At 31.2% G+C, this 25114-nt stretch overlaps 2 protein-coding genes across 22 annotated transcripts in view; one reads left to right on the top strand and one right to left on the bottom strand.

The window, feature by feature from the left end:
• LOC115237300 (LIM and SH3 domain protein Lasp) overlaps positions 1–12519 on the top strand; it is a 53450-nt gene extending 40931 nt beyond the window's left edge. Inside the window, exons 3-6 of one of the 2 annotated variants that reach the window (XM_029810259.1) lie at positions 8917–9188; positions 9977–10180; positions 11201–11349; positions 11637–12519. In XM_029810259.1, the coding sequence (XP_029666119.1) occupies positions 8917–9188; positions 9977–10180; positions 11201–11349; positions 11637–11816 (805 nt within the window). In that variant the 3' untranslated portion in view covers positions 11817–12519. The remainder of the gene's footprint in view (positions 1–8916; positions 9189–9976; positions 10181–11200; positions 11350–11636) is intronic. The other variant, XM_029810260.1, reaches the window with a different exon arrangement.
• A 2729-nt stretch (positions 12520–15248) lies between these two features.
• Positions 15249–25114, bottom strand: part of LOC115237297 (tropomyosin) — a 47395-nt gene continuing 37529 nt past the window's right edge. For 14 of the 20 annotated variants that reach the window (XM_029810247.1, XM_029810251.1, XM_029810250.1 and 11 more), the window contains one exon: positions 20603–23269. In XM_029810247.1, the coding sequence (XP_029666107.1) occupies positions 23187–23269 (83 nt within the window). In that variant the 3' untranslated portion in view covers positions 20603–23186. Of the gene's footprint in view, positions 17721–18155; positions 18777–20602; positions 23270–25114 lie in introns of those variants that run through there. The other 6 variants (XM_029810248.1, XM_029810241.1, XM_029810238.1 and 3 more) reach the window with 2 other exon arrangements.

Raw genomic sequence — 25114 nt, forward strand, 5'->3', positions numbered from 1 at the left:
GCTATTGTTGAGTATTAAATGATAATAGCAAGCGTTTTCTATCTCTATTCTATACATTATAGCTTTACTTGGAATGACTTGTTATGAGTGCAGTTAGCACGGGTTTGAAACTAACTTGAAATTTAGTTTCTGTGCAAATGCTCGTTGTCTCAAGATTATCGACTTGGAAGAGGAGCGAGTTAAGTAAAATGACTCTTTACGGATATAACGTTACGATTAAACGAACACGTGTTCTCTTGACACATGTACATGTACACGCGCGCGATGTTCTATACATATACGAATTAAGCGCTTTACCAAATAGCAAAAGAGAACATGTGTGAGAACTTTATGCGTTGTCTTTTTAGTCTCCGCCTTTTCTTACTTTAACATTTGCGTTCCCTCTTCGTATGACGAGTTTACTATATCGCTCTGAGCGCAAAAATATATACTTTAATTTAGTAGAATCTTTATTAGGAGCTTATTTTTTAGATTTTTTAATGCTAAATCTTAAAAATTTATGCAAAATTATTACGCCCAACTAAAAAAGTGCGATTTTTTTAAAGTACTTTATTGCTAATATAAACTCTGTTTCCTTAAGATTTTCTCATTTTTCTTGAGTATATTTACGGCAAACAATATGCGTGCGCGTCTTCCTTCCAAATTTTAATAAAATCGTACATGTGATATCATCCGGGACCGTTATTGATTCACCGCGAATGATTCACTTCCCTCGATGACGTTCTTTCCTATTTAGAGGACGTCGCTCGCACATTTATATCTCGTACATGGCAATATTGTGCATGTATTCAACCCGCAAATTGATAATATTTTTCTTTGTTCATGTAAAGATGTTACGTCGGATATACCAGTATATAAAAAGCATATACTCATCTTTAATGATCTTTGTGCACATTAATTTTTAGAAAAAACGAATATAATTTTTTATGTATATTCGCATCTCATATGCGAATATATTATGTCCGCTCTAAAAGACTCCGTCTCTCCCTCTGCATCCCCGCCCCGAAAAAATCTAATCTAACTAAACCCAACTTTACTTTTAAAACTGAAAATAGGTTTGGGTTAGGTTCCTCTCTCTCTCTCAAGCGACGATGGAGCCCGAGAGATGGATGCATTGTGGGACAAGGTCGGTTCAACGTAGCCACGCAGACAGGCTACGCTAGGCTGGGCACCCCCCTTTACGACTAGTTGTTAAATTGTTCGAAGCTAAAACTACGGTGTGACAGGCGGCAGAGTTTCCTGTTCCATCTGCGCTACATCGGGGCAAATGACTTCTACCTTCTCATTATATGTTATTTTTCACAAATCATTGATATGCTTCAATAAAAAATGTAAAAATGTACAATAATATAAATAAAATATAATAAAAAATTATGTGTTTCCATACCGCAATAAGTTTTAATTGTTATTCGAAAAAAATTAACAAAATTAATAAAAAAAAAAAGATTAGTGATCCAGTTTTCTGCAAGAATTCTTGGGGGAAAAAAACAAAAAACTAATTAAATCGCTTTAAAAACCGGGACGCGATAAAATATAGAAATACAATATAGTGTGTGTGAAGCTAGCATATCATTTCGTGGAAGATCCTAAATAATTAAGAGTTCTGGCTTTATTTTCAATAGTTCTAGAGTTCTTGATAGTTTAAACAAATAGTTCTGGCGATTAAACCAAAGAAAATGCCTCAGGACAAACTGATATGCCAACTTCACGCAGCATATCACTTTGTCCTACGACATTTTCCTTATTAATAATTGTTCAAATTTAAAAGATTTATAGTTCTACATGAGTTCTAAGAAGAGTTCTAAAAGTAAAAAATATTCATTAAAATGAAATAAAACAATTTTTTATCTGAAAACTCGTATTTTCGAGACTAGAGGTGGATATGCTGGCCGTATTTCGAGAGTTCTGCTTATTATGAAATAGTTCTCGTGTAGTTCTGGACATGTACATTGCTTTTCCAAACAGTTCTGATAAAGTTAATAATTAGAAAATTTTTTAAACAATTATTTTACCCGAAAAACTCGTATTTTCGAGTATAGAGGTGATATGCTGGCCATATTTCGAGAGTTCTGATTATTATAAAATAGTTCTTGTGTAGTTCTGGACATGTACATTGCTTTTCCAAACAGTTCTGATAAAGTTAATAATTAGAAAATTTTTTAAACAATTATTTTACCCGAAAAACTCAATATCACCTCTAGTCTCGAAAATACGAGTTTTGAGTTAATGATATGCTAGCTTCACACACACTACAATATAAGAAACGGAAAATGAACAAAGTTATAATATCTGTGTACCTCTGTAAGAAGTAATAGATAGAAAACATTTTATTTAAATAATGCAATGCACAAATATTTTATAATAAATATTTTTTAGAAAAGGAATATACTTAAATAAGATATCAAATCCAAGGATGCATCAAATCGAGATACAAATCATGGAATTATTTCTTTTTGCATTTAAATCATGTATTTAATTTTCGAAGATTTTTTGCAAAAAAATTCTTGCATAACGTATAGCGGGTCTATAATATTTTATATTTATCAACAATATCATGATATTGCATAATTTTCTTATCCAATGAAAGAGATTATAGAAGAAACATTTATCTAACTAGGAGAAATGAGACTTATGTGATATTACGTAAATGTTAATCAAGGTTGTTAAAAAAAAAAATTTCGTATACAGAATAGACAAAATAAAGTGTGACGAATTTTTATCTCCAAAAATATTGTTTCTAGAGAAAAATGTTTCAAATAAAAGTTGCAATATTTCAAGGGGGACATAAGTTGATGTTATAACAATGTTTATAGATGATGGTTTCCAAGGTTATTTCAATGTCAACTTAATTTTTTTTAATGGAAACCCTTTTTTTTATTGTATATTTTTATAGACCTTCTTGAGACCTTTTCAAAACACGATAATAAAGTATTTTTTTTCATTAAGTATTTTTCGAGTTACTTTATATCTTAATCTTACATATTTTGATATAAAATATAAAATATCTTGTAAAATATTTAGTTTTCGATAATCTTAGCGTAATATTTTTGTGTACAGAATAATGAGATGAATCAATTGATGTGAAAAAAACAACAAATAATCGTTTAATAAAAAACTTTTGTGCTTATATGCTTTTACGCTTTATTTTGTCCATCCTGTATGCAAAGATATGAGATGCGAATATACATAAAAAATTATATTCGTTTTTTCTAAAAATTAATGTACACGCAGATCATTAAAGATGAGTATATGCTTTTTATATACCGGGAAATTTTATATGTCTGTGTTCTCATTGACAATATACGCGATTAAAAATAAATTAATAACGTTCGCATCCGTCCTACGTAACGCGCGATTTATGCGAATCGCACAAGGCGAGTTGGGAATGAGCGAGCGATGTGCATGAGTTTCTAGCGCATTATCGAAAACGCAGTATCAAAAACCAGTATACGTGATATTTTGCATAAATCTTGTACGGTATCCGCTTTATTACGTTGGAAAGAGAGAGTCTCGAGATTCTTTTTAACATGACAGCGTGTATTTTTCTTATGATTGTAAAAGATGTAAAGAATTCAATATAATATCTTTTATCTTTAAATAATATCGAAATTAAAAATTATATCTGTTTTTGAAAGCAAAACATTTTACAAGCAAGATGCCTTTAAACGTACAAGTAGTATGCCTGCTTATAAGATGTATAATTTTGGTTTACAGTTAATTAAATTAACAAGTAATTATTAATTACGATTCGCGTTATATTTCTTATAAAGCGTTCACTTTCGTCAGCATCAATTAACTTCAATTTATTCTCCATTTCTTTTTCTCTAGCATAATTATATAAATTATTGCAGCACGTTTTTATATACGAATTTAAATTACCGAAAGAAGACTATATCTATTTTAGGAAAACGATACAAATCTTCTCTTTAATAGAGAGTTTTATATTTTGAATTCATGTAACAACTTTCTCTCTCATATATGCACAATAATATATTGCCATTAGAGAAGAAAAAAAATAATTTTATGGTGCTTTTTTAAACAAGATGAGGAAAACAATTTTTTTGAACAAGGTGAGGAAAATAATTTTTCTTTAGGGTTTTTCATTCTTTTGTCTCGGCCTTCGTGAGAATTTCTAGAATGCGGGCAAAGATATGGCTTCGCTTTGTCGTAACGATTGACGAGCGGCAAGTACCGAAGCCATCCGAGATTTAACCGCAGTAACGGAATCCAATAGACCCGTCCTGAGAAATTTCTCCCAGCAGATCAAGATATTGCGCGAGATGTTACGAATATCATTGCGCTTTATATCGTATACGTAATCATTCTCGTGAGAAATGCGCACTGCGGTTTCGAATTCTCTAATATTATATTACAATATCATTTATTCCATTTTTGCTTGTATTGAAAATCGTTATTAGATAACTTCAAAAATAGAAAATGTATTAGATTAAATTCAGATAAAATTCTAAAAAGTCTAAAAAAAATAATAAAATATTTTTATATAGAAAATTTATTTTTCTTTGAAATTGACGCACTACCATCCGCGTCTGGCTCTTAATAGCCCGCGATTATTTAAACTTGTGATTTCACTTGAGAGCCTTAATAATTTTTTAAACAATATTTTTGATTCTCTGATACAATAGATCTGATACAATTCACATTTACATTGCAAATCCTGCCGATATATTAAGAGCACAAATACATCTAAAAATTTGCAGATACGCCAGAAGAAAATAAAAAATGAAAGATAGTATTAAATTTATATATTTTAAAATTTCTCTCTCTTCTAACAAAGCTATAATCAATTTGTGAGATTACTATGATAACTCAATAAAAAAAAAGAAAAAAATCCTTTTTGAAATTATTAAGAAACATATGAAGGTTCTGAGTTTTATGAATAATAGAAAAAGCAATTTTTTCACACAATTTTTAATTATTTCTCTAAGCTCTATTATTAATATACTTAATGTGTCTAACGTAATTTAGTGTGCAATTTTTTATGCGCTTAGTAAGCGATGTTATGACCATAATTTATCGATACTATCTTGTTGCTCTGCTATGAAACCGGCACGATAACCAGGTGCAATAGATGTTATCTGCTCCGGTACATTGGTTGCACCCACATATGTACGTAATATTTGATAAATCAAACATGTAGATGTGCAGCGTCGCGTTATGTAAACAGATAAGCAAAAGAAGTTTTACTAAACAATGAATCGTATCTTATCACGCGCAGGAGAGAACTTGCATAAATTTGCATTGTCCGATATGAAACATTAGTATTTATGATCTCATGAACAATAATTAACTTTGTTTATTATATTCGAAAGAATATACAAGAGAATCATTATGTTAAAATATCTGTCACGCATTAAATCTGATTACATTCAAATAAAATTAGTATCTTTTTTGCTTAAATGAAAGGATATTCTTCATGTTACATATATCAAATAATACCACGAATGAAACACTTCAAGTTTTCATTTTTATGAAATATTTTATTGTTTTATTTTATATGAATCGTATATTTTTTTCACATCTGTATTAAACTCCCACCATTTTTGCCTAAGATATGCATTGAATGCGTAAATAAAATTCAATAAAAAAAATATTACTTACATATATCATAGTTAATAGGTAGACAAGTATTTAATAAGAGATTAGTCATCGCCGTATATGCGCATATGTATATATAGTTAAATGATTCGATGAATCATATCATCGCATGTTATATCGTGGTCGATATATATAGCTCGTAATAGAAAAAGATTTCATGGGAAAAAGATTTGCAAATTACCTATATGGATTTGACACTCTAAATAAACTAAATTTTTAATACAAAAATATAATATTTTATTTGTAGTTGCTTGTGACAACAATAATTTTGTTCGTAATCGAAGCTATAAAAAAATACAGCATTTTGAGAAAATAACATCTGATTTTGAGAAAAAATATCACTGATATATCTTAATTCAGAATTGTTTGTAATAATTTTCCACATATTTAGTATATTTACTGCGTAGAACTTTCTATTAAAACCAACTTTATTAATCAACAAGATTATTTAAGCATACAAGTTAAATTACTAATTTTAACTTATACTAATTTTAGTTTATATTACTAACTTTTAATATTATATTCTCTTAATGTATCAATATTGCTCACTAAACGATAATATATGACATTATATTATACGATATACATTGTGTAATCCTTGCAAGAATTTTGTTTTTTATTAAACGCAACATCGGAATAAAAAATATTTAACGTTTTAAAACGCGAGCTATTTCTTCATACGTTTCATTTCTCTGGCCAATCTTCAATTATAATCCCTTCATTGCATTTGTATATGCAATTGTATCATCTGAAAAAATTCGCGTGATTATTGTTTCTTATCATACATCAGGGTTGGGAAGTAACGCGTTACTTGTAACGCTGTTACCATTATAATTATTTTTTTCGGTAACTGTAACGGTAACGGCGTTACAAATTTTGTTTGTAACGGAAAAAGTAACTTTGTTACACTTTTCAGTAACGAACTTAACAGTTACTTTTATCGTTACTTTTTTTTTAATTTACTTGGTGTAATTTTCATACAAAAGAACATATTGATAAGAGTGTTGGAATACAGCATTACATGAAAACTACTGAATGCTCTTTTTGGTATCTTGTTTCTTTCTACTTTGTAAGGCGAGTAGCACATATAAAATAAGGTTTAAATTTTTTTAATGTTTAGTGTAAATTTTTAATGTTTAATTTGATTTTGTATTTAAAAAAATTGAATGGAAAATTTGTATTGTATATAAAAAAATAACGGAAATTGTAACGACTCGTTATTTTTTGAGTAACGGTAAAGGTAACGAGTTACTTTTTAAAATTGGTAACGAGTAACGGTAACGAGTTACTTTTTAGAAAAAAGAACGGTAACGGTAACGAGTTACTTTTATAAAGTAACTTTCCCAACCTTGTCATACATATATACCTATTATATTATCAGGTGATTGCATAAGTTCGTGCCCGATTTAAATATAAACTTCAATAGATTATATTTTAGAGATAACACTTTTATTAATCAATTATATAGTCTCCATTCTTTTCTACAATGGTTTTCCAACGATCTACAAGCTTGTCGATTCCATTTTTGAAGAAAGAACTTGGTTTTTCTTGAAAAAAGTTTGTAAGGTGGTTTTCAACAGCTTCCTCGGAATTGAGATTCTTGCCATTTAAACTATTCTGCAAAGACCGGACTTTTTAGAAAAAAGAACGGTAACGGTAACGAGTTACTTTTATAAAGTAACTTTCCCAACCTTATCATACATATATACCTATTATATTATTATTTACATCTACCATATAACAATCAGAAACATGTATGTACGCAATCGCATGAGAAAACACACAGGACCCATTGTTTTCCAATTTTCCTCGTTTGCAGCCGTTCTCAACGTTATTTTTAGCGTTTCCCTCTTTTTCTACGCTAAATTCGAGGAATTCAAGTACGCATCGGTCGACAAGGTAATTCTTTTTCGTCGGACATATAACAATGACTATCCCTCGACTTCTCCGGACAAAGAGAGACCGGAGTTGCATGCTTATTATTCGTACACACTGTATCGGCTTATTACGTAATCGCGTAGCACAATTACCGGGTGAGACAACGCGTAGGCATTGTATATGGGAAACGCAGTCGTGACACAAATCTCGATTACATCTGGCGCGTGTCCGCGGGACAGAAGTAGTTAATACGTACACAGTATTAAAGCCGATTTACATTATCTATCTTCGACGATTGTGTGAGTCTTTGACGATCGTATAAAATATTGACTGATTAGTGTTGAAACATTTCGGTCGTTATAATAATTTTGGAAAGATTTTTTTAAGGTAAAACTTCGCTTTAATTGCTTTCGATCTGATTTAATTTGTTTTCGACGAGGTAGTAATATTTTTTTAATTTTTTACATTAAAATTTTTATAGTATATTTATAATATACATGAAGTATAGTAAGAAGTAATAACGAATAATATGCAGGTTCGTATAATTTCTATTAACACAATACAAAATACAATATTTCCTTAGTTGTTACGTCAGTATTAGCGTTTTTAACGCGGTACAACGTACGACTTCGTCGATATACATTTATGTGTGTCACTCAAACGCATTCTCACGCGTTCTCTCATTTACTAAATATTAATTAATATTAATTTTTGAAAATTTTTCTTAAAAACTTAACGCTCAAAACTGGCTTACAATTAGAGAGAAATTTTTAACAAGGCCGTGTAGATTGTTTGCATAAAATCCATGCATCTAATTCCCGGGAGACGTAAATTTCTACGTAATCATAACGTTGCTTTTGTGGAAATATCATTATCATGTGCGCGAATACACATTGAAGCTTCCTGTAGATACACGATGTAGGAGATAAAAAAAAAACGAATTTTTCGAGTTTAGTCACGTATTCTCCGAGGAACATAAATTCGCTGTATGCAGTTTTCCTCTCCGTTATAATCGACATACTGCACAGAGAGAGGATGTTCATGATAAGACTAACGTCGTTGACCGCTTGTCGTTCACTTGGAACTTGCGTTATTCAGCGAACCTCTATGTTTCCTTTGTAGAGGAGGTCGCCTGGAGAAATCTATATAAAATAATATATGAGAGGCTCATATATGCGAGATATTCTCGCTAAAGAAAAAGAAAGAAACACGAGACTCACCTGAAATACCACATAACGGGTGTATTAAAAATGAGAAATGAAATTTTAAATTTGAAGCAACTTGTAATTTTTTTATTTGGCAAAAATGTAATCTTTGAATATTCTGCGAAATATAAAGTTTCGCTCAGTACTTTAGATTTAGATAAATAATTTTTGTAATAATAATGTACCCTCTAACGATTTTTTTACTGTTTTATTATAGACACATACCAAAAGCCAAAGCCACCACGATGGCGGAGACACCGGAACTGAAGCGTATCGCGGAGAACACGAAGATACAGAGTAATGTGAAATACCATGCCGAATTTGAGAAGGCGAAGGGGAAATTTACGCAGGTAGCGGACGATCCAGAGACTCTCAGAATCAAGCAAAACAGTAAGATAATCTCGAATGTCGCTTATCACGGCGAGCTCGAGAAGAAGGCGATCATGGAGCAAAAGAGGACAATGACGGGAGAAAATGGCGAACAAATAGGTAAGTGATGAATTTCTTGATGATACAACCGTACATCTTCTTTGTATTGTTGCTGCATTATATCGTATTTCTTTAATTTATCTGTTAATGGAAAATATAATTGCCATATATTATATGTTTTTGATATTATTTTATTATTATTTTAGTATTGTTTCGTAATAAAAACTCAAATCATTAGATATGGACTAATAATAATAATTTATGTAAAACTTGTTATTGTCACAAAATAATCATAAACTTGCTTTCAGCAGATTAATGTTCGAAAAATATTATTGATCAAAATGTGATTTGTAATTTGATTAAATTAGAAATGCTCTTTTCCCTATTTTTATGTACATTAATGTCTCACAACTTATACATTAATTATCTAACTTTTCATCATAAATCATTCTCTACCAATAATCATACATATTTCTTTCACAGATTTAATTGCGCAATATAAAACAATTATCTTTTCAACTTTAAACACACTTTAATTAATGATAATTTACATAGTAATATCTGTGTGATTATTAAATTGCAAATTTTATGTAATGTGTGCATTATTATTTGTGATAATAATCTCTAACTTACATACTAATATACATATATATCTCATTTATGCATTAATTTCATATATTAAAAAATCAACTAAGACAAGAGCGTAAAATGCAGACGGATGAAGGCTTAACACGCATTGAATTATTTTCTTTTCATTATCCATTACGCACTCATCGTACCGTTCATGATAGACAAATTGTGTCGCTTCTCGTTGAACCTATTGCTTTTCTTGTGTATTGTTGATATAGAATATGTAGAGTACACAGACGGTACGATCGCCCCTGCATCGAGTTTAAACGCCAATCCGCCGCCTCCAAGAACGGCGAATTCGCCGGTACAGAGGACACCAGGTAGGATCGCTGATTACGATCCCCTTAGCGAAGCGAGGCCAAGTCCTTATTCCGCAAGGCAAGCTGCTACTACTGTCATTTACACGAGTGATAAGGGACCAGGTGCGTTGATCTTCGCGACTGCAATTGCTGCAACTATTCGCTATGTGGACGTTGCATAACTATTATACATATCTTATTACAATTACAACATAGAATAATATATTGTATTATTTATAAAATCAATTTATAATAAATGTCGATATATAATATATTGCATAACATATTTTTTAATCAATTATATAATAATTATTAATTTTTTTAATATTATTAATTATAATAATCATTAATTTTATTAACAGTATAATGAATAATTATTAATTATTGTCATACGCGAATATATTATTTATTGAACAAATATTTTGAGACAATTTAATAAAATATCATTTTGGATATTTATTTGCGAATAATTTTATATATATATCAATGATCGAGATAGGGGGAAAAGATGAACGCGAAGAAAGAATTACTATAATGATATATATTTTATTGTGATAACTTTATCCAATCTTTTGTATTCTACGACTGTCTTACGATCACGTGGGATGAAACCAATAGCGTAGACATGCATTGCTGTGCTTTTAATAGATCGAGTTTTTATATTGGATTATATAATAGACAACGCTTAACCACGCTCCCCACTGTAAGGCGCCAGAGTTATTACGATGTTGGATTGTGTTGTTGTTTGAAAATTTTATCATCGCTCTTCAGATTTAAACACTCGTACAGTTTGTATTTGCATCATTATACCTGCATAACATTATTTCACGCGGTTCATCACAAAGACAAATCGTCGAAGCAATTTGCACTGGAATTAATTGTTGTGACATCGCTGCGTTCATCTTGTTGGAGAAATAGAAAGTCATCTATCATTGTAATCATCTTTTTGTGGGTTCCGTGTTTACTTATTGCTGAAAGTTTGAAATAATTTTCGCAGATCGACAAATTGCGCTAAATAACAATTGTTATTAACTGATAATAAAGGAATGTTTATAACAGAATGAATTAAGCTTTTATATAAAATTCTAGATAATTATTTGCAAATTACATGTTTTGTACATGTGAAAATACGACACATTGCAGTGACGAATCCGCCGACACGAAAAATCGGCTCGGTTGCTGACATCGATCCAGTAAACGAATATTACGGATCGTTAACGCCAGCCACAACAATAAACAATAATCAGCATCAACTTCAGCATCAACCGCCGCCACCGCCCTCTAACGTTGGGGTAAATGTTTTTTTTAATTATTTATATCATATATATTGTTTATTATGATTTATTTGAATATAAGATATAAAAATTATGACTATGCTCAGATATGAAAATTATCATATACATATATATGATTTTATAAAAAAAAAACATTGATATGTTGTACAAAGTAAACTTTTTAAATAAACTCTTTAAATAATTAAAAGAAAAATAAAGTATAAATTAACATAAAAGAAATTAGGTTCCAAATTTATGTGATATGCCGTATATAATTTTACATATGTTTTTTTCTCCTATTGCAGAGAGTATACAGAGCGATGTATGACTACGAGGCTCAAGACCTTGATGAAGTGAGTTTCTGCGACGGCGATTTGATCGTCAATTGCACAGCCGTCGACGAGGGTTGGATGACCGGATTGGTGCAGCGTACGGGGCGACACGGCATGCTACCTGCTAATTATGTCGAACCGGCGCAGATTTAAATATTTGTTTTTCATATCGAGCTTCTATTCGCTAACTAACTATTATCGTTATTTAGATCGCAGCGCGCTTAATCGGTGCGTTTTGATGAAAGAAGAGAGAGTAAAAAAAAATGCGCGATACAATACTCGAAGCAATGCTTCTATCCAGTTTTTGTTATTCGTAAGATTATTCATTTCATCGAAACGTCATTTTAGGAAACGAGATACCGAAATGTTTCATGGAGAAACTTTAGTTTTTTTATTCTAATATATAAATTTTTCAATCATTCTTATCTTGACATCATATCGATGTCTATTTGGATAAAGTTGAGTTTCTCTAAAATACACCGATAGAAGAGAGACAAATAGATTTGTGAATTATAAATTTTGAAGTCAGTTTTATAAATGCTCTAAAACGCGTTTTTCATGAGTATTCCAATTTGACGCTAGTAGTCTTCAGCAACCGACTTCCAAATGACAATATACATGTATAGTTGTTACATGTTATAGAATTCCATAATGGGACCAAACTCTATATAACTGCGATAAATTATGTCAATTAAAATTAGAATTTCGACAGTTCGTGGAGTGATATATGTATAGTGCTAATTAGCAATTAGAGCCAAGTATAAAAGATGTCTTTGTGCGAATCACTTTCTACTTCGAAGCGTTTTACTTCTTTGTTATTACACAGTTCACAGTTATTAAATTAACGTTATTTCTTGACTTCGATATTCCTTTTCTTGAAAAAGCAATTGGCAAATTTAAATTTTATTATTAAGATATCAAAAAATATTTGTTAATTTGATTCAATGAAAAGACTTTTTAAGTTTTTCTGTCGATCATTCTTTTTATTGACGAGAAGATTACGTTACTTGTTATATTCGATATAAACTGCAACTCTAATATTAATTATTCAAATTTTTATATTTCTGATCATTTTGCATTCATAGCTAATGCTTGATATTCTTATCTTTATATCATCTGCTCGATTTCTATTATTTCTTTCGAAGATGTTCATAAAATAGTATTTTATTCGTGATAATACGTAATTTTTTTCTAATAATAAGAAATAGGATTCCAAAATTTACGCATTTATATTTGTAAAAAACCTATACAATGTGCCTTATATACATATAGGCTGTTAATTAGCAGTATAGATATCTTTTATACATATAGCTGCATGAAAGAGTACACTGTTATTTGTAATACGAAGGTTTTTACTACGCAACAATTTGCCGCGATAATGTAGTCTGATTAGTGTATGTAAAATAATCAGGATACAAAAAATTCTAAAAGTCAACCAAATTAAAATAATGGAGAACATAATATTGTTGATGCGAAAAAGAGATGCTGACACTTGCCTTCCTTTCTAACTACGAGAAGCATGAGAATATAATCGTTAAATACCATTATTGATTTCCAATTAAATAACGACAATTAATCAATATTTACCGCATAGCTTTTAAGTTTTATTTTATACGGTCCACATTTGTACGCTTTGCATTTCGAAAATTACATTTATATATATTGATATAAGTTATTGTATCGTTTGGCGATTCTGATCAATCATTCTTATCTTGACATCATATCGATGTCTATTTGGATAAAGTTGAGTTTCTCTAAAATACACCGATAGAAGAGAGACAAATAGATTTGTGAATTATAAATTTTGAAGTCAGTTTTATAAATGCTCTAAAACGCGTTTTTCATGAGTATTCCAATTTGACGCTAGTAGTCTTCAGCAACCGACTTCCAAATGACAATATACATGTATAGTTGTTACATGTTATAGAATTCCATAATGGGACCAAACTCTATATAACTGCGATAAATTATGTCAATTAAAATTAGAATTTCGACAGTTCGTGGAGTGATATATGTATAGTGCTAATTAGCAATTAGAGCCAAGTATAAAAGATGTCTTTGTGCGAATCACTTTCTACTTCGAAGCGTTTTACTTCTTTGTTATTACACAGTTCACAGTTATTAAATTAACGTTATTTCTTGACTTCGATATTCCTTTTCTTGAAAAAGCAATTGGCAAATTTAAATTTTATTATTAAGATATCAAAAAATATTTGTTAATTTGATTCAATGAAAAGACTTTTTAAGTTTTTCTGTCGATCATTCTTTTTATTGACGAGAAGATTACGTTACTTGTTATATTCGATATAAACTGCAACTCTAATATTAATTATTCAAATTTTTATATTTCTGATCATTTTGCATTCATAGCTAATGCTTGATATTCTTATCTTTATATCATCTGCTCGATTTCTATTATTTCTTTCGAAGATGTTCATAAAATAGTATTTTATTCGTGATAATACGTAATTTTTTTCTAATAATAAGAAATAGGATTCCAAAATTTACGCATTTATATTTGTAAAAAACCTATACAATGTGCCTTATATACATATAGGCTGTTAATTAGCAGTATAGATATCTTTTATACATATAGCTGCATGAAAGAGTACACTGTTATTTGTAATACGAAGGTTTTTACTACGCAACAATTTGCCGCGATAATGTAGTCTGATTAGTGTATGTAAAATAATCAGGATACAAAAAATTCTAAAAGTCAACCAAATTAAAATAATGGAGAACATAATATTGTTGATGCGAAAAAGAGATGCTGACACTTGCCTTCCTTTCTAACTACGAGAAGCATGAGAATATAATCGTTAAATACCATTATTGATTTCCAATTAAATAACGACAATTAATCAATATTTACCGCATAGCTTTTAAGTTTTATTTTATACGGTCCACATTTGTACGCTTTGCATTTCGAAAATTACATTTATATATATTGATATAAGTTATTGTATCGTTTGGCGATTCTGAGGTTACCGAATAACTCGAGAATTTTTAATTGAAAGTACACGATCTGTATTTAGTTTATATCCAATAGTTTTTTGAAAAAATTCGCGTTTCTAGAGCACAATATGAGCCATATTGGCCAGTATGACATTTTTAGTTTGGCTGATTGCGTTTTTGTTAAGACGTAAAAATAATCGCGGCTAAATTGCGATCGCTGATAAAACATTATGTTGCCATCACAGGGTACTTCTTAGGTCCTTATCGGATTTATCATTGTATTTCCAAATTAATGTTAAACTAATTCCTCAGAAATGTATTTACATCGCATTTACCTGAATAGACGGATTATACTGTAAAACGACGTCCGATGGAACTATGCAGATTAACGAAACATGTAAAGGAATAAAATAATTCGTTGTTTGCGCGCCACGCATGATGTCGTTCGACCTCGTTTATAAGTAAAGAGAATGATATTTTTGGAAATATGTTACTCAGCACTTTTGTAATTATTAGGCTGATAAGAGAATTTCAAATTTTAATTGCAAGATACAGAAATATATATTAGCGTTGTGTTTAGACAAATAATATTATATTATCGTATCAAATCATAAATAATGAATATGTATATGTTATATAAATCTACGATTTATTAATTGCAGATTCACAACAGCCATCCCCCTTCTTTCGAAAAAACTTTCTTTTTCATATTTACGAATCATAAAACGCACATCTATCGTTTCTATTTTATCATGGTATAATTTATTTTCATTCGTTCTTCCATTTTTAGCCATAAACTTGGTATTCACGAAAAATATCTCTACGCTTATATACAATGTATATATCCTCGTTAAGATAAACATAATTAGAGTTTTTTCAGAGACTGTAATGTGTTTTTATATTTATTTTACTATGCTATATCCATATTTTTAAGAGTTAAAAGAGCATCTATTTTTTTGGCATGACCACACGATATTACGATAAAATTGTATCATCATGATAGAGTGGTAAAGTTTATTACATTTAATACTGTTAAATGGACATTGCAAGTTCCGCTGATTAGTCACATAGCAGCTGTGAAATAAATTAGTTGTAAAACAATTATCGCAGTCAAATGACTCGTTACTAATGAATGACAAGATTGCAAAAACGAGTAAGACATTTAGTATGCAGAGATATAAAATATGCATGTTTATTGAAAGTAATATAAATACAATCAAATAATAATAGATATCACATAAGATAGTCAAGATCGCTGCATCAAGTGCATGTTTGAAAGTCTCTGAGCTTGGTCCATCGCAAAATTTCAATCGTCAATCTCGATAATTTGCGTGATCATGCATGATCCTCAAACTATTTTGAGAATTAACATGAAAAAGAGTAAGATATAAAATTTTCAGCATTAATGCATGTTACTGAGAGCCGTGATAATATCGAACTTATCGACTTCTTAATTCGCTCCTTTCAAGCGTACATTTCTCGCTATTGTATATGTAATATTACTCTATCTTATGCACATTTTTCGCACATTTTTTATCATAATCCAGCCCAGATCGCTTTGCAAACCTTTTCTATATATCATAGAAGCAACTTTATTTATATGCTATAATGAACACTATATTTCGTTCACTTGGAACAAGATATTTTACTTTAGCGGATCAATTGTGGTAATTTATGCTTTAACACAATACTGCACGATACAACATAGAAGCGTGACTTGAAAGTATGGATACGATACATAGTATTCCTTAATATGTAATGGAAAAAAAAACTTAAGCATTATACTGACTAATTAGACCGCACTGTCTAATCGTACGGTGGAATGCGCAAATATAAAGAAAATTCATGATTGATCGACGAGAATGTTAGCGCTGCCTCTGAAATAAAATTGAAATTTTATAAGCAGGAAATTTTCGTACGCTTATCATTATGTATTTTTATATATTGCACTCTAATGATATTTATTAGCAATCATTCCTTTCTTTAAATTCATATTTATAGGATAGAGGTACAAATCGGTATAATTATCGAAAGATTTTATACAGCTTGTTTCCGTTTCCTGCTTATAAACGTGCCTTGAACACATTTGTCGCAATAACAATGACCTAAGATGTGATATTTAAGGCCATATGGATTTTCGACATAGATTAAGATCGAGTGTGGACAAAATCCTTTGCGCAAACATTTCGTTTTCGTCTCGCATGTGTTTATACACTTTAGTTGATGAAACAGCGCAACTTTCGATACGCGAGTTCTCAATAGAAATTATGCAATTGAGCAAAATGAAAGTAATTTATCTTGTTAAAGGTTTTTTAACAGTTAATACCGTTACAGATGAGAAAATAGGCAAGTTTAGGGGAATAATATAAATTGCGCATATAAATCTTAGAAATAATGGAGATTATATGTCATATATAATATATTTAATCTTGAAAATAATAGATATTAATTAGACATAAAGAATAAGATAAGATTGTTGTGCAGACAGGTATAGGCGCAAATAAATGGATAGAACCAATGTTTAATAAATAATTATAGATCATGGAATGGGAATTTCGTGCCAGGATTTGGAAGAAAATCTTTTTCGAACTTTTCTTCGGACGCAATCAATACCTTATACATTCATATCGTTCAAACGAGATTTTCTCTCTTCTGTGAGAGGTAATTACTATAGAAAATTTAAATTTTTACAAAATTCTGGAATGAGCTTCTTCAAAATAAATTCTAGTAAGTTGAGGAATGTAAAACATGTAATGATGTTTTCGACGAATAACTCGATTTGAGACCATTAAGTTCTACGGATCGTCTATCGAGTGTCACGCTGCGCGACTAAATGTTAGCCGATGATCCCCCTCGTCTCTCTCGAAGGGGTACGTGTAGAATGTATTGAACGACAACGTGTGGCGAAGGATCCGCGTGCTGGCAGTATCACTTTATCGTAGCGTGGACTATCTTTTTTTTCTTTTATCTTTTTTTCCCGCATAAGTATAATACCTCTGTTGTACGCTTAGCCTGCCTGCTAATATCCAGCGAGATCGGCAAACGTCTGATCCATTTCGTCGGCGATCGCTTTGTATTTACAGCGCTCGTTTACCAGCACGTCTGCAATGAGAAGGGAGGGAACGTGGTATTAGTGGACGGCACGATGGTTAGTCAGGTATACATTTTAATATTTTTAATTGGAAAGAGAAAGAGACCACACAACATATAGTCTTATGGTTTGTTGCAAGCTTGTATTGATGCTTGGAATTAGACGACCATTACATTCACAAAATGGCTTAAGTGAAAGTAAAAAAAAGGACAATAAAATATCAAGTTTTGCTCTTTGATCCAGAACATATTTAAAGAATAGCATTGGTTTTTGTTACATGATACTTACTTTGCGCGCGTAGAAGAAAATCGGATTAAATGTAAGATTTTAAGTCACTATATAATAGACATTTCATCGAAATTTGTGTCTTCAGGAACGGACAAATCGCAGTTTATTTGAGCTTAAGGAACAGGATATATTTTAAATGTGAAAGAAACAGCAGTGCATTAAATTCTGATATTTTTTTATTTGTTCTTTTTGGGGGAGTGTTCGAAACAAAGATGGCCTTATAGCATTGACAATTTCAAATCGCGTTATTTATAACGGAGGATCGAATCATCAAAATGTTTTCAGAACTCAATAATGTGTTTTTAATGATACAGAGATCGGATTGTATTCTTCTTTTCGCTCTATTTACCGCGTGCTTGATTGTTAAAGCAGCGTAATGCAATATAACTACGTTAGAAATTATATTTGCAATTTTGATTGATATATATACATACATTATAAGAGGTGTTTTCGAAATAAATAAATAATCGCGGCTCTATGACTGCTCTACGTTCTCTGAAAGCCGAAAGTGCAATGAAATTGTTGATAAATAAAAAAACGAGCATATTTAGAGAACGCGGAACGTATTTATAATACATTGATTTTATTAGTTACTCGATAACAAAAGTATATGCATCATGTCGCGAGTTGACCGCGATCGAATCGAAGTGTTGGTGTACAAATAGTTCGACAGCGGATGCGAATATTCGGTAAACCGATTTAACCAACCAATTCGGTAAAAGTGAGGTCCAGGTCGTCGCAGATGTATTTGTATTTCTCCTTCTCGTGGACGAGTTCGTCTGCAAGAAAACAGTATCATAAAAATATCTCGCTCATCATACCTTAATCAATTGTATCTTAATATTCATTTTGAGATAAAATAAAATATTATGCGGTTTTGATCTAATTATTAAGTATATCAAATATTTAATTTTAAAACCAGTATAGAAAAAGATATGAAACCGATATTAAGATGATATTATCGCGCGCTCTTAAAACATGATAAAAGATTCATTTAAGTGATTTAATTAGAAAGCTGTGGTTAATAGCAGCAAGCGGGTTAAAAAGCGTAGATGGATAACTTACGGAATATGTGTTAAGTGCAAGCTAGATTTGTAAGAAAGGTTCGATAATTTTTTCTTTTTTTTTTTTAAATTGTTTTTTAAGTGTTAGGAAGATAATTAGCTGCGTTAGACGCCGTAAAGCTCGAAGAACGCATTATCCAGGCCGTCCCCGACTTCCTTGAATTTCTCCTTTTCGGTCACCATCTCGTCTGTAAGCATTTGCAATGGTATAGCTGCTATTTAATTTTAATTTGTTTATTAATGCGTGGTATGTGAAGTGCTCGAAACAGTATTGAAGAGATATGTAATGAAAATTAAAGCATTTAATATTTGTTAAAATCGCATAAATAAGCAGGCACGTGATTGAATCGGTTAAGAAGTGAAATTAAATTAAATGAATTAAACTTAAATTAATATATGATCTAACAGATTTAATAAGGAAGGCGAATCTTGATATGTGCGGCTAAAAATTATTCATTAATCTCATTTAAATTATCGCTAATGTCCTCCGATTAGATATCATTTGTATTTTTATCTATACCTGTATGCTGTTCTCTTAACTTTACTGATGGTTTCTATATATTTAAATTAAATATATTCGTTGAACTAAACTCAATTTTTATTAATTCTTTTGAGGATGCAGTATCGTTAATATAATTAAATGATAATGCTGATGTATATCTATACTGGCAGATATCGATAACGTAAAAATATTTCAATATCAGTGAAAGATTGTGCAGATAATTGAAAAGGCATATCTGCGAAAGTAATTGTAATTATGATAGAGATAAAGACAATCGTGATATTTAATAATATTAATATGTAAGATTTGTCATGCGTTAAATAGCAAAACCCGATATTAAGCGGATTTACTCACCGTAAATAAGGTATACGTACCACGCTCTTTCTTCGTTTATCATGCAACTTGTTACAGGGCTGTTTAACAACAAAGGCGGCCACACAGTGTTATCGCGTGGATATGTAGTTATGTCGTTATGTTAACGCGGGTAGGGTTAATGTTAGCGTAGGTAAAAAAAAAAAGAGGTAACGACACAACGAAAAACAAAAACAACACTCTTTTTTCAAAATTAAAATATATATTATAAACAGTTTTATAATAATAGTAATATATATATATATATATATATTTTAAACACGGTTGAATATGACTAATTTGTGTTATATTATTTATAACAGATAGATATGTAATATGCACCTCTAATTCTATATGTATATATATATAATATTCATTAATATTACAATGATATTAGTGTTATTATCATTTCATTCACATATTTTTCTCATTAATATTAAGTAAATTAATAAAAACTAAAACTCTCTTAAACTCAAACATCTGCATTTCCATAAATTTAGCATTATTCAAAAAGAAAAAAACGAGGCTAACAAAAATCAACGATAGGACATGTGTTTGTCTCGTAGTTGTGCTTTTCGCGATTACTTTCCTGTTTTTTTATAACGTTTGCACGTGACGTTATTTCGAAAAACGCTGTCTTCGGGTGGCCTTTCGATAACGTATACGTGTTATTGTATATTTGTTAGTTCATCGTCATCTTCGCATAAATATAACTATCGCTTTTGCGAAATGTATAATTTGAAGTAATCCGGATTTTCGAACAAAATATTTAATAGATAACGTGATGTTAATATTACATATGATAATAATTAAAGTTCACCTAATAATTATTATTAATACTATGATTGTGTATTAGAACAGAATTATCTCAATTTGTACAATATAGATCAACGCGACTCAAAATCGCGAAACAAAATCGTGAAGAGCTAATTATTAAGATTAAGATTTTGCATCTCATGCAAAAGTTTCCTTTATCTCTTTCCTAACGTTTCATAGCAATTGTTTCATCGCCAGGAGTCAATCCCGAGCGTACTAAATCTATTCTATTAGATAGCTTCGTACCTTCACGATTATTCAATTATCATGCGAGAGAGAGAGAAAGAGTAATGAACATGCATTTATATATCGAAACGGAAAGAGGACGATGCACATTCCTACATCAAAAGGCCATCCAAGAATATGTTGCAGGAAAAGTGCTATAAAAATAACCATGACGAGTTACGACATCGAGGTCGAGGCAGTATACGCGACATAAATACGATTTTTATTAAAAAAAAAGAGATTGGAAGAGAGAGAAAATTTCTACCTGGAGTTAGCGATGTTCAGTGGCGAGCGTGAAATAGCAGTGATGTTAATGATAATTGCGTATCAATCAATAGTATCAATTAATAGTATTAAGGACGAATTATGTGCCCGAGAAATGAAACAAGCATTGGATATTCGATCTGTTATTATTTTCGAGCTCTCGTCTGCTATTACGTTCGAAACAAAGCACGTTTCCTGCATAGAGGTTTCTCTGGCCGAGGTGATTAGTATTTATGTAAATATATATACAGGCACGATCGGTAAATGTCGGAGTGGCTCAGCTGGCACGGGAAGCTGCAACGTGATATAAAAAAGTCAGTTGCTTCCCTGTTGTTCCCATAATCTTAAGCATCATGCGTTGGCCAATTATTCGTAGGCTCAAAGTTAACCCACTCTACATACGTGATACACACGTGTGAGTTGCTAGGCCAAAAAGACATGTAATTCTCGATTATTTAATGCTACAAGAAAAAAAAATCGGAATTATGGCAATATTGTATTGGTGCGTTTAGTTTCATCTGTTTAATCGAGTATTGCACAACGCATAATGAGAAGACAAAGACATATTACGAAGATATATTTTTTAAAAATTGATGGATCTGGCAGTGGAATTATCTTAAATGCACAGGTATTGCTCGTTGTCGTCTTTGTTCTCATCGGCGGCAATAAGAGGATAACGCGATAATATCTTTAAGAAAAACAGATAAATGAAAGAAACTGACGAGTTTTTTTTTTCTTCTCGCGCAAGCTGAGCCGCGTGAAATGAGGAATGTAAGGCAACGGAAAAAAAAATGAGCACTGTTTCCCTCCATTATGTAAGAGTCTGCGTATTTTTTTGTATCGAGAGAAGCACACAACTTCGATAAAATGCTCGCCTAATCAATTGATGGATAAAAAAATTTTCGTAAAAGTCACTTCTAAAAGTTTTATTACTTAATAATCATTCTTTTTAGAGAGAATCTTTTAGATGAGTTGAGCGCGGCTTACTGTATAATTATGTAGTAAGTACAATATATTATATATATAATAGATTATACTTAAAAACACATACGCATGCATTGTTTTTGGCGCATAAAATTGATATACTCGAGAAAATTAATTTCGAAATCTTTTGGGACTTTTCCTCTCTCGATACAAATAAACCGATCCGCGTGAGTTCCTCTCTCTTCTTTTTCCCATTCTACTTTTCTCTAATTTCTCTCTATTCACATATTCCTCCCACGATTAGTAACCATTTTCTTAACGAAATTTGAATCGCGACGAGCTCGAAGACACCTCATACCGGTCGCAGCCATACCTCAATTTTTATCGAATTAAAATTTGAAGGCAGACTACAAGCTAAAATCTAAAACTAAAATCAGATTTCGATTACAAGTAACTTCATATTATTTACGAAATCCTACCGTCCTTGTCGCGTATTATTTTTTTTTCTTTCTCATTCTCTCTCTATCTTTTACATCCTCTCTTTGTCTCTTTCTGCCGTATTCTAATCCTCTCGTTTTATGTCTTTCTTTTCCGCACACACACACACGCGCGCGCGCGCGCGCGTGCGCACGCACGCACACACATATTCTTTCATTGTCTCCTCTTTTCTCTCATCTTTTATCAGCTTGTGCATTTTGCGTCACGCGCCTACAGATAGGCATACGTGACGTACACAGACACACGTATACACACACGTGTGCATATGAACACACATAATACGTACACGTAATGCGGATGGACGTAATGGAGGGTATAAGGCTAGACTGCATTTTTATCCATTAATATTAAGGTGTGCACCACACGAAACGCTCGCGTCGTAACGCGCGTGTTTGTTTCTCATTCACTTCTTCTCGTTGCCGCCGTTATACTATTCGCTCGCATTTTCTTTTCTCTCTCGTTTTCTTTCTTTTTTTTCTCGTAAGTGTTTCCGCTCTTTCTATCTATAAACGTTCTCGCGTTTTGTCCATCGCGAAAAACATGATCTACATGTTCTGGATGTCATGCAGAGTGGCCTCCATCTCCTCCTGCAGCATTTTGTTTTTCTCTCTCTCGGCCGTGAGGTCGTCTGTAAAGATCACTGGTTAAAGGGAAGTAACACACGGCAAGCCACACGCGAGCGTAATACACTGCGTTTCGGCGGTTAGATGGGTCAATTGCGCAAATAAAACAGCACACACACACACACACACATACATATACACACAACGAAAAAACGGGAATTGCTTTACGATTGTCGAATCGCTATATTCTTGTGCATATCATAATTAGAAAAACTGATCAACATACATTCCATATATTTGATTTGATATTTAATTATTTCAATATTTAGGAGTTTTCTAAATATAAAAATTTTCTTTTGCTACCATTTATCTCTACCTTCTTAAAAAGATTAAATTTGTAAATATTAATTCATATATATACAGGGTGTTTCATTTAACTCTTATATCTCAAATAATTCCATTACTTTTACATATACAAAAAAATAGTAAAGGAAGAAGTATGAATCAAAGGGGGAAACACGATGGTGAAATTAAAAAATGTATTAAGGTCATTCTGAATGTTATTTCAAGGTTTTTGAAGCATGAATTTGGAGCACAAGGTTACCTGAAGATCATGTTATTATATATAGTTGAATTCCTTTTGAAATCAGTTAAAACATCATCTATCTAAAACCATATGATTCCATTTAAAAAATCAATGACCTTGAAATAACATTCAAAATGATCTTAATACGACTTTTTAATTTCACCATCGTGTTTCCCCCTTTGATTCATATAACTTCTTCCTTTACCATTTTTTTTGTATATGTAAAAGTAACGGAGTTATTTGAGGTGTAAGAGTTAAATGGAATACCCTGTATATATAACAATTAGTTTTCAATTTATTATGTCTTTAACTCAAGAATTCAATTACAAATTCTTTCAAGAATGACATCAATTCGTAAAAAATTTAGCTGCTTAGATAGGATAGAAAATAATTTCCGATCCTTGTGAATGTCATCCATAATAAAAACCTTCTTGTTGAATTTGTTTCTCTTTCTCTTTCCACATGATAAAAAATTCGGTTTATATAAGGTGGCCCATAATTCGTGGTACAACTGGCAAGAGGCTGATTCTTCATGAAAAAATAAATCAAAATTGCAGAATGAAATTTTTTCATATGGGGCTTTTTTTGATAAAATCGATTTTAAATATTAGAGTTGAGTACGCATGCACTTGACTAAGAACGCCGTTGAGCGGATCTCGATACAGACCACTATTTACTCTTCTGTTACAGTATCCAGTGCGCATTTTAACACAGGATATGTAAATTAAAATGAGACACGCTATTTCCTGTTGAAAATTTCCTAAAAAAATTATTTTTTAATTAAAAAAATGAAATTTGTAAATTTCGTTCTGCAATTTCGACTTATTTTTTCATGAAGAATCAGCTTCTTGCCGGTTGTACCACGAATTACAGACCACCCTATATATATGAACATTGAAATACATTAATAATATACAATATATCCAGTGAGAAATACCAATCGAAAAAACGTGTATTAGGTGTCTGTTAGATGTCTATAAACATCTATAGATGTCTAATAGCCGTCTTTTCGACCTATGATTTTTCACTGGGTATAAACATATAGATATAGCCATTAATAATATAGCAATAAAACGTAAATAATTTGTCGCTATTTAATGGAAAAAAATATATAGAATTTTTTGTCGATATATATTAAGAACACGATCGTTATCCTCTCGATACAGACCACTATTTACTCTTCTGTTTACAGTGCGCGTAGGATATGTAAATCAAAATTTACTAAAAAAAAATCTGTATTAATTAAAAAAATGAAATTTAAAAATTTTATTCTGCAATTTTGACTTATTTTTTCATAAATAATCAGCCTCTTGCCGGTTGCGCC

Source organism: Formica exsecta, unplaced genomic scaffold, assembly GCF_003651465.1.
Source record: "Formica exsecta isolate Colony F162 unplaced genomic scaffold, ASM365146v1 scaffold29, whole genome shotgun sequence".
NCBI classification, from domain to species: Eukaryota; Metazoa; Arthropoda; class Insecta; order Hymenoptera; family Formicidae; genus Formica; species Formica exsecta.